The following is a 17,139-nucleotide window of genomic DNA, read 5'->3' on the forward strand; positions in this document are numbered from 1 at the left end:
GAAATGGGGAACTTGAGGTTGCTCCTTTACCCATCAAGGGGATGTTGAGTTGATTTCAGTTGTGATTCTGAGAGGGTACAGCTCAGAGGTGAGGAAAAAAGAGGCTCTACAGGCCTTTTTTACTCACACCCTTTGGTTTTAGGTTTTGCAAGAGATCTTGGGAGAACCTGAACCTTGTTGAGGTCATTTGGTTCTGCCTCCTGATGCCAAGATAGATTGTCCCTCAAGTATCATGAATGTGAGGGTTTACCAACTAATGGAGGAATTGTAAGGACCAAATAAACTTCTATATAATAATCACCTGCAATCTTTAAAGCACTATATGAATGTGGTGGGGTGGTGGTAGTAGTGGTAGTAGTAGTAGTAGTAGTAGTAGTAGTAGTAGTAGTAGTAGTAACTCAAGGCAGTGAATCCTTACTCACCAGTCTTTCCTTCTGTCCAATCCAAATCTCTTTTTTTCTGGTTATTTGAACCTATTTCAACCTCTTGGGTAATGGTAGTGGAGAGTAGACAGGTGATTTAAAAATTTGGCTTTTTTATTGACATCTTCCATTTTTATATATCATTTTTATTTCTGTATATATATATATGTATATCTATCTTCTGACACCCCCAGCCAGCAAACCCAATCCTTGTAACCAAAAAAACTCAAATCAACAACAACAAAACCCACCAACCCATGCACAACCCCCAAAACAACAAAAAATGAACCCAATTGTGGAAATTGGAAAAAATAATAAATCTAAATTTTGAAAAAGAATGGGATATTAGCTTACAAGAAAATAATATGGATAAAGAAGAAGTCATATGTTACTGCCCAAATCATTGTATAATGCTTTCCCAGCAACAAAGTATGACACAATAACTGCAAAAATAAGAAAGAAAGAGAAGGGGAAAACATAGAAATCAGTTCAGCAAAGCTAAGCTATCAGTTGGGTGGGACAATATATGTAGTGTTTCATATCCATAGTCCACCACCTCTTCCATGAGGATAGAAATATATTTTCTTACCTCTTCTTGATGAGCTTCGCACCTCCTGCATTTTTAAAGTCATGATAGAACCTGAATGAAGTAGGACTTGGATTCAAATCCCAGTTCTTCTACTTTTATCCTTGTATCTGTACGAGGACTCAAGACCCTCATATGTACACTGAGGAGGTTAGACTAGCTGTTCTCACAAATCCCTAATATCTCTAAATTGAGATGTTATTAGGTAGAGCAATATTGGGCCTGTTGGGCGGTCCTGAGTTCAAGTCCTTCCCAAATACTGATCAGCCACATGACCCATAGCAAGTCACTTAACAGTTTTCAGCCTCAGTTTCCTTATTTGTAAAATTATTTTGCAATAATGATGGCTTCGTCCTGGGTTTGTTGTGATTTCATGTGAGGCTCTTTGCAGACCTTCAACCAGGTGTGACTCTGAACCCCTTTAATGTTCTGAGCTGATCTGCCTCTCTCCTCCCACCCCCCACCCCCACTTCAGGGCCTGTGTCTTTACTTTGGCTTGTTCAGCAGAGAGGCGAGTGAGATCTTGCTTTGTTGAATCTCTTGTTTTCTGGGCTTCCCAACAGGCCAAACTGGTTCGGTACATCTGCAAACAGCGGCAGTGCAAGCTTAGTGTGGCCCCCGGGGAACGGACGGTGGAACTCAACAGCTACCCGCGCTTCAGCGACTGGCTCTACACGCTGAACGTGAGTCCAGAGGTGGTACAGGTGAGTCCTTCAGCTGGGGAGTCATGACCAGGTGGGGTGGGGAAAGGGCTGGTGTGGTCGGGGTCGGGGGGCTCTCGGCGGATCCAGCAACCTGACCTTGTGAGTTACTCAGAGACTCAGAGCAGACGATGCCAATATGCCTATTTTATAGAAGGGGGTACTGAGTCTCAGAGAAATGAAATGACTTACCCACAGTCCTACTGGTTGGTGCTAACATAGAGTCTAATCCCCCTTCCTTGACCTCTCAATTTCTGCTTAGAGAAGATTATTCTATTATCAAGTGATTTCAAGTTAGTCAACAAATAGTAAGTGGCTACTATGTGAAAGGTATTCTGCTAAGTGCTGTAATTACAATGAAAGAAAAAAAGAAACAAACCTGCCCCAGGACCTCCCCCTCCCAGATTAGTCTAACTCTCACTTTACAGAAGAGAGGAGACCCTGACAGTTATAAGTGACTTGTTACAGATCAGACAGGCAATGAGTGCCAGGCAGGAATCCAGTGTCCAGTAACCCATCGTCCAGTTGCGCAGTGGGTGAGTAGCAAGACTGGGGCTGGAAATCAGAAGGAGGAGGGGAGAAAGAGATGAGTAAGAGATGGACCAGATGTCTTTGGGATTTGGGGATTCTGGCAATGGTAGCTTCCAGAGCATTGTAGGACCATCTGCAACTCCTCAGCACGTGTCTGATCATCTTATCTTGCTTATATATGAAAGACTATCACATGGACCCTGAGTGTTGTGTGTGTGTGTGTGTGTGTGTGTGTGTGTGTGTGTCTGTGTGTGTGTGTGTGTGTGTGTGTGTGTGTGTGTGTGTGTGTAGGGGACTTTGACGAAGGAGTCAGAGGACCTAGGTTCAGATAGGATTCTTTTTTTTTTTTTTTTTGTTTTAGATTTTTGCAAGGCAAACGGGGTTTAAGTGGCTTGCTCAAGGCCACACAGCTAGGTCATTATTAAGTGTTTGAGACCAGATTTGAACCCAGGTACTCCTGACTCCAGGGCTGGTGCTTTATCCACTACACCACCTAGCTGCCCCCTCAGATAGGATTCTAATCCTAATCTGAATCTTAAGGAATTATAGGATCATAGGTTTATTTAGAGGTGAAAGGGACTCTAGAGACCATCTTTAAGGAAAGAGATACACAGGCTAAATATCCAAGATTACACAACTAATCAGTATTTAAGTCAGGTTTGAACTCAAGTCTTCCTCATGTCTATCCACAGTCCCATTTTCCTGCCTCCTTCTTGGATACATTCTTAAGGAATGGAAGCGGCTTTGGGTATCAGAGTATCTGCTGGTGGTCTGCCAACTCTGGCAGGTTCCCAAAGTTGGAAATGTGGGTCCATGATGGATCGGGTGTCTCTTGTCTGGGCATCAGTCTGGCCAGGTCTGAAGGAGCCTAATAAATGTTTATTAAGATCAGAGCCAAGGGAACTTGAGGCATGCTAATGTGTATGGGATGGGAGGAAAAGAGGGCATCATAAACCAAGAAGGAACTGAAAGACAAGTAGGAAACCCCATATGAACTATCCATGTGCAAAAAAAAGGGAGGAGAGAATTCCAAGAAAGAGGGGAGGGGGTGGCCTTTCATGTCAAATGCTGCTGAGAGGAGTGGAGGAAATGGGAATGGAGGCAAGTCCATCGGAGTTGGAGGTTAGGAGGTCACAATAGGACAGCAGACAGTTTGAAAAGAACTCCAAGGCACTGGGTGGAAAGGAAGTGGTGTCAGCAGACAGGCTATTTTTCCAAGAAATTTATCAGTAACTGGGGAAGAGGAGGGGAATAGTGGCTTGAGGGCAGAGGAAAATCAAGGGAAGTTTTTTTTTTTAAAACTGATGGGAGGCCTAAATTATGTTTGTGAGAGAGGCAGTAGAGTCTGGAGCCTGGAATTTTATCTTTATCTTTACGAATGTGTGGCCATGGGAAAGTCACTTAGCCTCTTAGATTCTCAGTTTGCTTATCAATGAAATGGAGATGATGGCTATATACACTTTCTATCTTGTGGGGTTGTCACAAAGAAAATGTTCATGTAAACTTTACAGCACCATGTAAATAAATGTGTATGCTTATTAATGCATAGGACCCAGCTATCTGAATTGTGATTTGTAGGACATTGCAGTCTACCTGACCTCAAGGTGTGGTTTGCTTGAAGGGTTTTTCTGCCATAATAATGATGACAATAATAAGCTAATTAACACACTTGAACCAGTTGGCCAGTAGAACCCAACCATCTGTTGCCCAATTCATTGTCTAATTGACTTCTGCCAGGTGTCTTGTGAGCAGAAGAGTATTAATTGTTAATTATAAGGGTCAAATATTAATGTGAACCACACAAGTGGCTTTCTGATCATGGATCTCATTGTTGGGAATAGAGTTGTAGGAGGAATTAGATACTCCTGGCCTTGGGGAGGAAGCTATTTGAGAGGAAAAGAATAAGAAGCTAAAAGGGAAGGAGGGGATGATAGATGGAGAATGATCACATAGGAGCAGTGAGGAATTAATTCAGTTGGGCAACCATTTAAATTTGAAATTGAATAGAAAGAACGCTGGACCAGACATTGAGAATGATGATAATGATGATGATGACAACGATGACAATAAGTGGCGTTTTATACCATTTTAAAGCTTGTAAAACATTTTATAAATATCTCGTTTTATCCTCATTACCTTAGGAGAAGGGAGAAAGTGAGCCAGACAACATGACCAAAATTGAATTCGTGATTTTCCCCAAAACCTTCCCTTCTTTTGAACTTCTCGTTTGCTGTGGGGCACCACCATTCTCCCAGTCACCCCAGGCTCACAACCTGGGTTTCATCTTTGATTCCTCATTCTCACCACTTCTATATCTAATCTGTGATCAGATTCTATTGCTAGTTCCTTTGTGGCATTTCTTATACATCTCCTCCATGCCCCCTCATCTCTTGACATAGTTGTCTGTGATCTTCTCCCCACTCCAGTCTTTCTTTCATTCTTTGGTCAAATTGCTCTTCCTAAAGCTCAGGTCTGACTTCATCATCTTTACTTTCATTCCATAAACTCCAGTGGCTCCCTATTACTTCCAGAATCAAATATAAAATCTTTGGTTTATCTTTTAAAACTCTCCATAACCTGGCCCCTTCTTACCTTTCCAGCCTTAAACCTTACTCCCTTCCACGTACTCTGAGATCCAATGACACTGATCTCCTTTGCTGACTAGGCCATCTCCTTTCTTTTGGAATTTTTACCAGCTGTCCCCCATTCTTGGAACTCTCTTCCTTCTCATCTCTGCCTCCTGGCTTTTCTGGCTTCCTACTAGTCATATCTGAAGTTGGCATTTCCTGCAAGAAAATATTCTCAGTTCTCCTTAACATTAGTACCCTCTCTCTGATGTTACCCCCAATTTATCCCTTATAAATTTTTAGTTCATAGTTGTTTGAATATTCTGTTCCCCCTTGAGACTTTGACCTGGTTGAGAGCATGGACTGGTTCATTGTAAGTGTTTAATAAATGTTGGCTAACAAATAGTAGTTGGCCTGAATTTCCAATAATTCTGAAAGACCATTTTACCCTTCTCTTTTCTTCTTCCCTATCATTAGTACTCTGCCTTCCCCATCATTGGAAGAGAAGACGACTTTTTAATATTCTTTGCCTTCTCTCTACTGCCGTTCTCTTATTTTTGATTATGTTCCTCCTTCCCACCTCACCCAGTGTACTTTGTTACCCTTGAAACAAAGATTAAAAGATTAAAAAGAAGAAAAAAGTCATTTCAGCAAAACCAACACATCATTTGTATCTGATAGCATATGTCATAGTATATTTCAGCTCCATAGACTTGAAGAGATGGAAGTGTGGTTCATTTTCTCAGCTCTTCCATGTAGTCTTATATTACATGGAAAATGGGAAATCCCTTGAGACCTACCAGCATCGTGGATCAGACTAGCAAAAAAGGAGAGGTAGAGAAAGGGAAGGAATGAAGGGGAGAAAAAAGGGAAAGAGAGAGAGAGAGAGAGAGAGAGAGAGAGAGAGAGAGAGAGAGAGAGAGAGAGAGAGAGAGATATTGAGATTTTTTCAGGGGCTGTAATTTTTATTGCTTTAGCTTCTCCAGTACTTAAAGTCTTTCCTTCTATCTACCTTCTATCTTCCTGAATGAATCTATACCATCGGTTATTTTTGTTTTTAAGGTAGAAGAAGTTGGTCAAGCTTGCTCTACAAGGCAGATGATTGTTTACATGGGGCAGGAAGTAGGGCATTGCACCTATCTAAGACCTGTATTTGGTTATGTCTCAAAGTTTTAGTGAGCCTAACTCACTAACAGATGCAAAGGAGAGGGATTCCTATTTAAATGAAAAATAAAAATTGTGTAACTGATTGTTGGATTCAGCCATAATTAGGGTGAAGTGACTAGAGCTTTGCCTATGGTCATCAAAATTTATCAGGTACTTATTACACTCATTTATTAATTAAACATTTTCAATTTTTTCTTTAATTACATGTAAAAACAATTTTTAACATTTATTTTTTTAAAATTTTGAGTTCCAAATTCTCTCCCTCCCTCCCTGAGGCAGTAAAGCCAATTTGACATAGATTTTACATGTGCAATCATGCAAAACATATTTCCCTATTAGTCACGTTGTGAAAGAAAACACAGACGAAAAAATCCCACTGTAAAAAAATAAAGTGAAAAAATAGTATGCTTCAGATTGCATTCAGATTTTGTCAGTTCTTTCTCTGGGAGTGGATAGCATTTTCCGTTGAGTTCATTGAGATTGCTGCAGATCACTGTATTGCTGAGACTAGCTAAGTCATTGAATTAAATTATTTCTAATTTGTTTTCTAGTCTTTCTACTGATCTACTTTTCTATTTTTCAGTCAGTACCAAATAATTTTTGATATTCTGATTTAATTTGAGGTCCGGCCCTTCGATCTGATTTTCTTAAAACTTCCCTTTAGATTATATGCCTTTGGTCGTCCTATATGAATTTTGTTATTTTGCTTAATTCATATTCCCTTAAGTGATGATTGATAGTATCAAATCTGTACACTAATTTAGGTTATCATGATTTTTCTCACTCTGTTTATTCCTCCCCTGGGAGGACCTCTATCTAAATACTCTTTCATTAGAGGAATGGGAACAGCATACAGAATCTGGAAAAAGGTTCAGGTAAATAGGAAAAATCTGACATCTTTAAATGAGATATTAAGGTGGCTGTAGGATAATGTGGAATCTGATGTAGGCAGCAGGGAGTCAGTCTATGATTTTGAGTAGGGAGTGATTCAAGAAATGCCACACTAGAAAGAGAATATCTAATATTCTGTCTCTGGCCCTAGTCCAGGAGACATGTTATATGACACTCTGGTTTACCTAGGCTTTATGGTACCAATTTCAAAAGCCTAAGAATGCCATTCCTTTCTTTCATTAATATTTGCTGCAGAAATGTTACCTTTGAATTTATAATCCCCATCCTTCTTTTTCTGACTTCCACCATTACCACTTCAGGGATAAGGTAGGCAATGAATTCCAAAAGATCACAATTTGCCCATTTTCTAAAGCACTCTGTTGGTCCTTTGAAGTGTCTTTTGGGGAAGGAGATCATTGACAAAAACATACCTGTACACTGAAATATTGTTAGCATCATTTTTCATGGTAGCAAAGAACTGAAAACAAAAGTAGATGCCCATTGATTGGGGAAGGGTTAAATACATTGAATATGACTTGCTGTGAGGAATGATGAATTTGATGATTCCAAAGAATTGTGGAAAGACTTAACAGGAACTGATGCAAAGTGAAATTAGCATAACCAGGAAAAACTACATGTAGTGACCTACAGCAGTGTCAGTAGAAAGAGTTATCACACCCAATACAATCGAACAGAACAATGCAAAATCATCAATTGTCTCTAAGAGAAAACTCCAACATCTCCCACCCCTCTACTTGACCTACATCCCTTACTCTTTTGAAGAGGTGGGAGGTGACATATTGTTTGAAATGGCAGATTTATTGTTGATGTGTTGCTCTCTTTTAATAAACTTTTTTCCCCTCTTCTACTTTTTTCTTTTTAACTTTTTTTTATAAGGCATGGTTCTCTGGGAGGGGGTAGGAGATAAAGAGATGAAGAAATCTAGGTATGTAAAAACAAAAGACCGATAAAAAAGAAAAACCTTCAAGGTATAAACTTGGAAATTAGCATCAGGAGGAGGGAATATGTCTGTTCTAGGATTCTGGGACTCGATGGGGGTATGTGGGCTGATTCCCCTCTGCCTTCAGAGTTCTGATGAGTTTGATCCCTTCTAATGAAAACATTGTCAGAAACCTTGGCCACTGGTAGCCTTGGCCACTCTTGCCAAGGGAGATGCAGAACAAGTTATCTTAAATGATAAGCTGCCCCATGTGGGCTGGGGAAAGTGAGATTTGCCTTCTGTCGGGGGATAGGGGAGGTAGTCCTGTGTTCTGTGATGGGGAGAGGGTTGGAGGTGGAGAAGGAAGGCAGTTGTTTTTCCCCAATGGATCAGACTCAGGTTTCTGGGAGGAAGAGATGGATGTTGTCTGCCCAGCTGTGATGATGCTCTAGCAGATGTAATGAGAGAGATCCTTGTCTCCCTCCTCTGGGGTGACCTGAGTGTTTCTGGGGCTCAGGACTCACATTTCTCCCCTCTCTCCCTCCTCCTGGTGGCTTCTTGAAAGCCATTTCTTCCTGATTATTGAGAGTTGGGTATCTAGAGACTGGCACAGACCATCTGGGTTCCAAAACCCTATTGGTTGTCACAGCCTTTCAAAGTCTAGTCTCCACTGGGGATGGGTTTAAAATCTTGGTCTGTATCTCCATTAAATTATCTCTATTCTTTTTCCTTGTCTCAATGTAATAAATCTCTTCTGAGAATCTGAGTATCCTGCATTTTGTGCTAGACTTACTTATACAACCAGTCTTCTATTACATAGATGGAAAAACAGAGGACTACAACCTATTCCAAAGTCTGGTCACATATCAAGTGTGGCACTAGAATCATGGCTGAGACCTCTTCAGATCTTCTCATCCAAAGGGCTTCCCTTAGGACTCCATTGCCTTATCCCAAATTGAAATGAATTCCCTAAAGCCTAAGGGAATCTAAAAGTTGGCAGGGTAGACCTCATCCTAGAAACAGAGGGACAGAGATTTAAATAGATCTGAGATTCAAACTCAGCTCCTTCTGGGTGGAATAAAGGCATTGAGAGGTAGAAGAAACCTTTGAAATCATCTAAGTGGTTCTTAACTTTTTTTTTTGGCGTGGACCTTTTTGGAAATTTTATAAAGCCTATAGACCCCCTTTTAGAATAAAGGTTTTTTTTAGATTTTTTTTCAAGGCAATGGGGTTAAGTGGCTTGCCCAAGGCCATACGGCTAGGTAATTATCAAGTGTCTGAGGTCACATTTGAACCCAGGTACTCCTGACTCCAAGACTGGTGCTCTATCCACTGCGCCACCTAGCCTTAGAATAAGGTTTTTAAATGCTCCATCACATTATGAAGAAAATTGTTAGTGAAAATAAGACATTAGAAAAATAAAAGAAATAGATGTACATACATATATATCTAGCTATCCTTATTTTTATTAATCTTTTGTTCAGTGAAATTCATATGTCAATATACATTTTACATACACACATACTGGGATATATGTGTTTTATATCTATGCTTTGATTTATACATTCAATACAGGTTCTAATTAAGCAGATTAAAAATCTTTTTTAGTTTCTATGAAGAAATAACATTTGTTTTCTAAAACCCTTTCCAGACTCCTGGGAGAAAACCTTTGAAAAGGTGAGTGAGACTGGTCAGACAAAGGGAAAAGACTTTTTAGTAGGTGAGACATGCATATGTTTCTATGTATGTATATGTATGTGTAAGTGATATTCATGTCTAGATCCATAGAGCTGGATAGATATTGATACAACTATATAGAAACACACACATACACATGTATTAGGTAGGGGCAGCTAGGTGATGCAGGACCTGGAATCAGACTCCTTCCCAGTTTCACATTTGCTTTTCTTTGGATTAAGGCAAACAGGTTAAGTGACTTGCCTGAGTCATACATCTGGTAAGTGAAATGAGATTTGAACTTGGGTCTTTCTGATTTCAGGCCCAATGCGCTTTCCACTGAGCCACTTAACTGCCTTCTTTGACTGGATCTATATCCTGGTTATTAGGAGGAGGCCTGGCCAAGCGAGGCAACATGATGCAAATGATTCGATTACCTGGTCCTTGTCTACAGTCAAAGGCATTGTTCTTAACTGGACAAGAAAGACTTTTAAATTTCTGGTTATGGCCTTTAATAATACCATCTACTTCAAGAAAGACCCCTTTCCCTTGTGTCTGACCTTTCCAAGGAATTTCTTCTAGGAGTCTGGAAAGGGCTTTAGAGAAGAAATCTTATTTCTAGAGACATTAAAAGGGGAATTTTTAATACGCTTCCACACTTAAACCCAGTATTCAGTATTTTCCTTCTGAAAATTGGAGAGATCCTTTAGGTAGAGCTAGGAAATAGGAGGAAGTTTAGTATATCAGGTCAAGCCTGTTGGAGGCTTAAAGATGTAGGGAGAGGGTCTATTCTCAGGTTGTAAAAATAGGACAGGTTGGCAATTTTTGAAGACCCTTACCTCCCAGCTCTTTGAAGGGGGAGGATGGAGAGGGAATATGTGAGAGGAGTTAAAGTTCCCATCTTGGGGGTAGGGGCTTCCCAGGTGATTAATTGGAGAGGAGTAGGGAGGAGGGGTACATTTTAAAAAGTGACTCAGTCCACATTCTTGAAGAGTGAGGGAAGTAACAGAGTGATACAGCCCCTAAAATTGGGCAGTCTTAGTTTGTACAATGGAGACTTGGGCTGGGAGTCCCCAATGACACCAAAAATAAATCTCCACATACATGTCAGCTTGCCCATCTTCTGAAATACAGCACCTGCTGCTCCTCTCCAAGTTCTGCTGACTCCTCTAGCCCCAATGGCACAGACCTATTTTTGTATCTTGTGGAGTCAGGAAAACTATAGCAATATCCCTTCCTGTCCCCTCATTGCTGGAGATCCCCCAGGTGCCTGTCACCTCCCCGGCCCTCAGCCCCTATGAGTCGATGATATCAAACCTACCATGCACTGTTTGTGGGGCTGGGTGCCCACCAGAGCTCCTGAGGCTGCGGGACTCCCTTCACCAGTGGAGCTGAGAGAAGTCTGGGACTTGGGTTCTGTGGAACTGCTGGGCTCTAAGGTATGTCCTTCCTTCCTCTGGGTTCTCTAAGCATTTTTTAGAGATACTGAATACAGGGAATACAGGGGGAGGGTCCAATGTCTGCAGCAGCTCTGGGTTGTGTCTCGCTTCCTATTTTCTCTGTTGTTTAAATCTTTTTGTAAACCTCCAGCCTATTGGTGGCTTCTTCCTGAAGGGTGAGTCCCTTTGCTCCTAGAACATGTTTTCCTTTTCTTTTCCTTTTAGTAATGTTCTGGTTCTCTTTTGTTTTATTTTTTATTAAGCATTCTGTTTTTCCCCCAGTTATGTGTAAAATAATTTACACTCATTTTTTAAAACTTTAGTTTCTATATTTCTCTCCCTTTTCCCCTCCTCCTCCCTTGGCCCCCACAATTTGTTATATGGATGTTGTCAAGTCTTTGTTCAAGTTGCTTGGCCTCCCTGGGCATCATCTGTGAAATGAGGGGATTGAATTCAGTGATTCTGAGGTCCTTCCAGCTCTGTGATCTTTCATCTCCTTTCTGCATTCTCCTTTTTTTTTGTTTGAGCTATTCTTTCCTGGATATTCATCTCTTCCAAGTCTGGCCTCTGAACCCAACTGCTGGAGGATATCTTGAGAAGGTTGAGATCTGTCTGATGAGGTTATGACTTGGACTTGCAGTGCTTCTAGATCTTTGGGCCAGCTGTGATAACAACAAATGAGAGGAGAAGAGGGTATGGCCCCCAGGGAATCAGTTGGCTTCTTTCTGTCAGAGTTCTTTAGATAGATGAAAAAAGATAAGTTAGGAAGGGCACTTCTGGCCAGTGATGAAGCTGCCACAGAAACAGCTAAAATTTTGTAATGATCTCAGACCCTCTTATGTTCTGGAACGGATGGTGATGTAATGTTTTTGTTTCTTTTTTTAAATTGGTAAAGAAGGAAAGTGAAGGAAAGTTGGACAGGACTTTGCAGATGGGAGGACTTGAAGGTGGAGAAATACATGTGTAGGGAGGGGTGACCTTTATTTTCCCCCAATTTATAGAGGTAAATACAGAGCAGCAAGTGATTTGATTAAAGGTGACATCGCATGTCTGGGGTGAGACCCAGGCCCAAACTCAAGGCTGTGTCTAGTGTGCTGTCTGTGAGGTCACTCACAGATTCTCCTAAATTGAATGTGCTAGAGAGGTATGTCTAGGAAGACAGAGGATGGGTAAATAGATTCTTAATTTTATTTCTGGAAAAGAAGAAAATTTTTAGATTGTAAGCTCAATGAGGTCAATGACTATCTTATCTATACATCTCCATCAGCACCTAGGACAGCACTGTGCATTTCTCCTGTATATCTCTTGACAGAACAAATGAATAAGTTAGAGGAGGGAAAAGTTGGGAGGTCCTGGGACAATGAAGGAATCTTAGAAAAGCCTCCTGGTAAACTCCATTTTCACCTAAGACAGTGAGTCTCAGGGAGTAAGCTTTGTACAGTGGAAAGAGCTTGGACTCTAGAGATGGGGGTCCTAGATAATCCCACCAGATAGTTGCTTACTATCTGGGTGACCTTGGACACATCACTCATTTTCCTTTGGCAAAGGAATGGGGTTAAATGACCCTGAGGTCCTTTCTAGGTTCAACTCTAAGATCCTATAAACTTGTGCCGCAATTTCTTTATTTATAAAATGAGGAGAATAATGGAACCTATTAAGGTTGTTGAAGAGGCACAAATGAAGAAATTATATGAAATACTTTGCAATCAAAACATTCTTCTCCCTCCACCTCCCTGTGGGGTGTTATGTGAGTGTGGGTGTGTAGGTCACATTTGTGATTTCTGCTACTAGATTTTTCTGAGGTTCCATTGTTGGTGCTTATCTTTCTCTTCTTATAGGAAGATAGAACTTAGAACTGAAGGGGACTTTACAGATCCTCTAGTTTTAGATACAACTTGAGATGGAAAGGACCTTAGGAGTTGTCATCACCTTCTTCATACTTATCTTCTTCTCCTTCTCCTCCACCATTTCCTCCTCCTCTTCCCTTTTTTTTCTTCATTTCTGCTATGTATCAGGCATATTGATTTTAAAATTCATAACTATTCTATAAACTATCCATAACTAGTCCTCATTAATATAAAGATGATAATATGTGCTCTGAAAGCTGTTTATAAACTATTTTTAGACATCAATCAGGAGCCATTTGTTCAGCATCTGCTACTTTCAAGGTATAAATAGGACCTATCTCTTACCTTCAAGTAGCTTATAGTTACTATTACTATTTCAGGATTAGAGATAAAAATGAAATTTTGGATGTCTTAAGGAAAGCAATTTGGTCTGAGGCAATCAGGCTAATAGATTGAGAACATAGTGCTTATGAGTTGGTTAAAAGGAAAAAAATACAATTTAGATGTCTGATAGCTCAAATAAGAAAGTTTTCTTTATAGAAAAGGAAACTGAGGCTTAATGAAGTTAAATAGTTATTTCCTTCATTTCACCATCATAAGATCCTAGCCCTGAAGCCAGGAGAGCCTTCAGAGACCATCCAATCCAATCCAATTCCCTTGTCTTCCCATTTTACAGATGAGGAAGTTTAGGCTCAGGGAAAATGGGGTGACTTGTCCAAGGTCATACAAATCATAAGTAGAAGAACTGGATTTTGAACTCAGTTTCCCTAATTCTAAATCCAGAGCTCTTTCCATTCTTCCAACTTAAATAATACCATACCCATTTTCAAGGAACTTATAGCCTGTAGTCTCTGTCTCTGTTTCTCTCTGTCTCTTTCTCTTCCTTTCTCCCCCTCCTTCTCTGTCTCTGTCTCTCTGTCTCTCTGTCTCTCTCTCTCTCTGTCTGTCTGTCTCTCTCTCCCTCCCTCCCTCCCTCTCTCCCTTTATCATCACTGTCTCTCTGTCTTTGTCTTTTCCCTGTCTCTTTCTCTCTCCAGGACTGATATTGTTGGGTTGAGAATCAGACAATTGGTCTTGAATCCTAGGCCAACTTCTTACTTTACTCATGTGACCTTGGATGAGTCATTTCCTTTCCTAAAGACTCAGTTGCCTACTCTGGATCATGAGAGAGCTGGACAGATGACCCCTAAGACCCCTGTCTGCTCTTTGTCCCGTGCTGTTTCTTAGATTGTTCTGGGGGTGCTGAGTGTGTATAGCTCTCCTCTGAGGAACTGGATATGCAGAGATGATTTCAGAAGAAAGAAAACCCTCTGGTCCCCAGTCTCAGGGACTTTTCTAACTGGGGAGGCTTATGGCCCCTGAACCCTGGCTGAGTCAGTGTTGCTTCTGAAGCCACAAACTCTATTAGTGAATCATTAGGTCCTGGCAGGTTTATTCCTTAAGCTGTTGTTGGCTTTGGGGAGACGGGGAATGTGGGGGCAGGGATGGAGACTGGCTGGCACTGGCCAACAGGAAAAGTGGTCCTGAAGGGGATATGGGCAACTGAGTCCTGAAACAGTTCCCTTCCTCCTTCCATCTCCCCAGTCCCCACCTCCAGGGACCCCTGGCCAGCTAATTTTAGATTAAGCCACTGCCTATGTCTGGCATGGGAGAAAGCTGCTTATTCCTTTTCTTTTCTTCTTTTTTAATCTTCCCCCTTCCCCTCTTTCCTCCTCCTCTGGGACTTAATACAGCTTGGTGCTCAGTCCAAGGGACAGGCAGGTGGCAGGCTCCGAAAGCCTGGCTGAGCCAAGGTCATGGGGCCCGTAATCCCCTTATAGACTTGCCTACAGTTGGTTACTCCTCTTTTTGAAATTGGACTCTGGTCAAGAATAGCTGTGGGTTTCCCAGGAGAAGTGTGGGTAGGAAGGAGCTTGTGGGTTTTCAGCAGAAAGGAAGTTATCTATAGGTTTGGTACAGAGGGCTGGACTTCTGGGAGTCTTGATTGGGATAGGAAGTGGACAACTCTGTCTCCCTGGGGAGCTTCAGTGGGGAGATTATCACTGCTTCAGCATGTGGACCAAAGGCCTTGGAAAAACAGTTCTCTGTTGTTCTAGTCTCTGGGGTGCGATGGTGCCAGGTGGTTACTTTCTAGGGGCCTCTGCTGTTCTTATTTCTCCCCTCCTCAGTTTCCCTAATTCTGAATCCAGAGCTCTCACATTATTGTCTGCTCTCTGGGGAGATCCTTCCCATCCCCATCTCCCTTCAGTATGATATACTCACTCCATGGAATGAGGCTGTCAGCCCTTGATACTATCTCACCCCTTGGTCTAGTACATGCCAAATTGCTCTCCAGTGTTCTCCAGACTCATGGACCTCCACTGGTCTCTAGGCTCAACCATGTTTATACTCTTAAGACTAGTAATGGCCTTGGCTGGGAGTGTGGAGTTAGGCCCTGTCTCACTTAGCTGAGTTTTCTATGCAGGCTCTAATTCTCTATTGCCTAGATTCCTAGGTGGGGGGTGCTGATTCCTGATTCAGCTCACTTCAATAAATATTCATGGGCTTATAAAAGGGACTTGAGAGGCCATCTGGTTCATCCCCTTCGTTTTACAAAGGAAAAAAACTGAGGTTTAGAGAAGTTATGACTTGTTTATGATCTAGTAAAAATCAGATGTGATATTTGGTTGGCCTCGTGTCATCTCTTGCCAGAGTTGATTCTCTTTCCATTACCTCACGTTATCTTCTAGGCACTGGGTTTTGTTTTTTGTTTTCTGAGGTTGGGGGGCAATGTTCAAGGAAAAAGAATTGAAACTGTAATTTTACTGGTCTGTGAAACACCCTCTTTTAATGCAGAGTGGTACCCCCTTTACAATTTTATAATCTTTCAGAATTTAACCTTGAAGTAAACTGACTTTCTTGGGGTCCCACAATCAGCATGCATCACAAGAGCTTATTTTTTTAAATTGGGGATTCTCAAATACTTGGGGTCACTTGGACTATTTGGGTAGGGCCAAAGACCCTGGGCATGACTCATGGGTACCATCTTGCCCTGATTATCAAACAAACCTCCAGCTGGGGCAATGAGAAAGGAGTGTAGGTGTGGCCTTTGAGTAGGTTCCAGAGAGATTATCCACTTTCCACATTGAATGATGGACCCACCCTAGAAATGTGCTTTTTGTTCAAAATTTGATCCGAGAAGTTTTCTGCAAGCAATTGAATTTAATGATAATATTAGCTTATATTTGTAAATCACTATGTGCCGAGCATTGTGGGAAATGCTTTACAATTATAATCTTCAAATCCTCATAACAATCCTGGAGGGCCAATGCTAATAGTCTTCAACAAGTGGCCAGATTTTTGGCCATGAGCCACAGAGTCTGCCTTGAAATCCCTCTGCCTCACCCCTCTCCTGTAATAGATATCATGATGCCAGCGATAATCTGTGATTTGGACATCTCTGCTGCTTTTGATTTTATTGATTTTTTTTTCGTGGGGAAATTGGGGTTAAGTGACTTTCCCAGGGTCATGCAGCTAGTTAATATGAAGTATCTGAGGCTAGATTTTAACTCAGGTCCCACTGACTCTGGACCAGTGCTTCCTATAGCTTTTGGTGAAAGGATTTGAAGTCAGAGGACTGTAATTCAAAATCATTTCTGATATTACTCATGTAACCTGGGGCTTGTCTCTCTTATCCTCTCCAGATTTCAATTTCCTCAACTGTAAAATGAGAAAGATGAACAATGACACTTCTGAGGGCCCTTCTAACTCTAAATCTGTAACCTGATTTCAAATCTGGCCTTAAACACTTAATAGCTTTGTGACCCTGGACAAATCACTTAGCCCTGTTTGCCTCAATTTTGTCATTTGTTAAATGAACTCTATAAGGAAATGACAAAACCACTCTAATATCTCTCTTTGTCAAGAAAACCCCAAATGGGATCAACTCAAATGATTGAGCAACAGACAACAAGGTTGTAGTTTTGTTTATTTTGTTTAAATTTCCCAATTATACTTTAATTTGGTTAAAGTTTCACTTGAGAGTTTTGTGACCTTTCGGCCACAAGTTTAACACCCGGTATAGAGGAACCAAAAAGTTTGAGAAGGCTTGGATTAGAGGATTAATTTCTGAGGTCCCTTCCAGTTCTGAAGTTGGTGACTCATCTTTTATTTTTTCCATGTCAACAAAAGTGGGGAAGTAATGAGAGAGAAGGGAGAACCTTGGGTGTAGGGGTACACCCAACTGTTCCTGATGCTCCAAATGCCACAGAGGCCTTGCCTTGTATTTGGGGTGAGACATGGAACATTTCTGCTGTTACTTTAGAAGGGGAGAGTGCCCCATCCATCTAGTTTCACAAATATTAACTAAGGACCTATTTTGTTCAAAAAGCC

The 17,139-nt window shown here is 41.2% G+C and overlaps 1 protein-coding gene across 5 annotated transcripts in view; it reads left to right on the forward strand.

Annotated features, from left to right (window-relative positions):
* KSR1 (kinase suppressor of ras 1) overlaps positions 1-17,139 on the forward strand; it is a 230,070-nt gene that overhangs the window by 134,180 nt on the left and 78,751 nt on the right. For all 5 annotated transcript variants that reach the window (XM_074189015.1, XM_074189014.1, XM_074189012.1 and 2 more), the window contains exon 2: positions 1,572-1,712. In XM_074189015.1, the coding sequence (XP_074045116.1) occupies positions 1,572-1,712 (141 nt within the window). The remainder of the gene's footprint in view (positions 1-1,571; positions 1,713-17,139) is intronic.

Source organism: Macrotis lagotis, chromosome 5 (genome assembly GCF_037893015.1).
Source record: "Macrotis lagotis isolate mMagLag1 chromosome 5, bilby.v1.9.chrom.fasta, whole genome shotgun sequence".
Taxonomy (NCBI): Eukaryota; Metazoa; Chordata; class Mammalia; order Peramelemorphia; family Peramelidae; genus Macrotis; species Macrotis lagotis.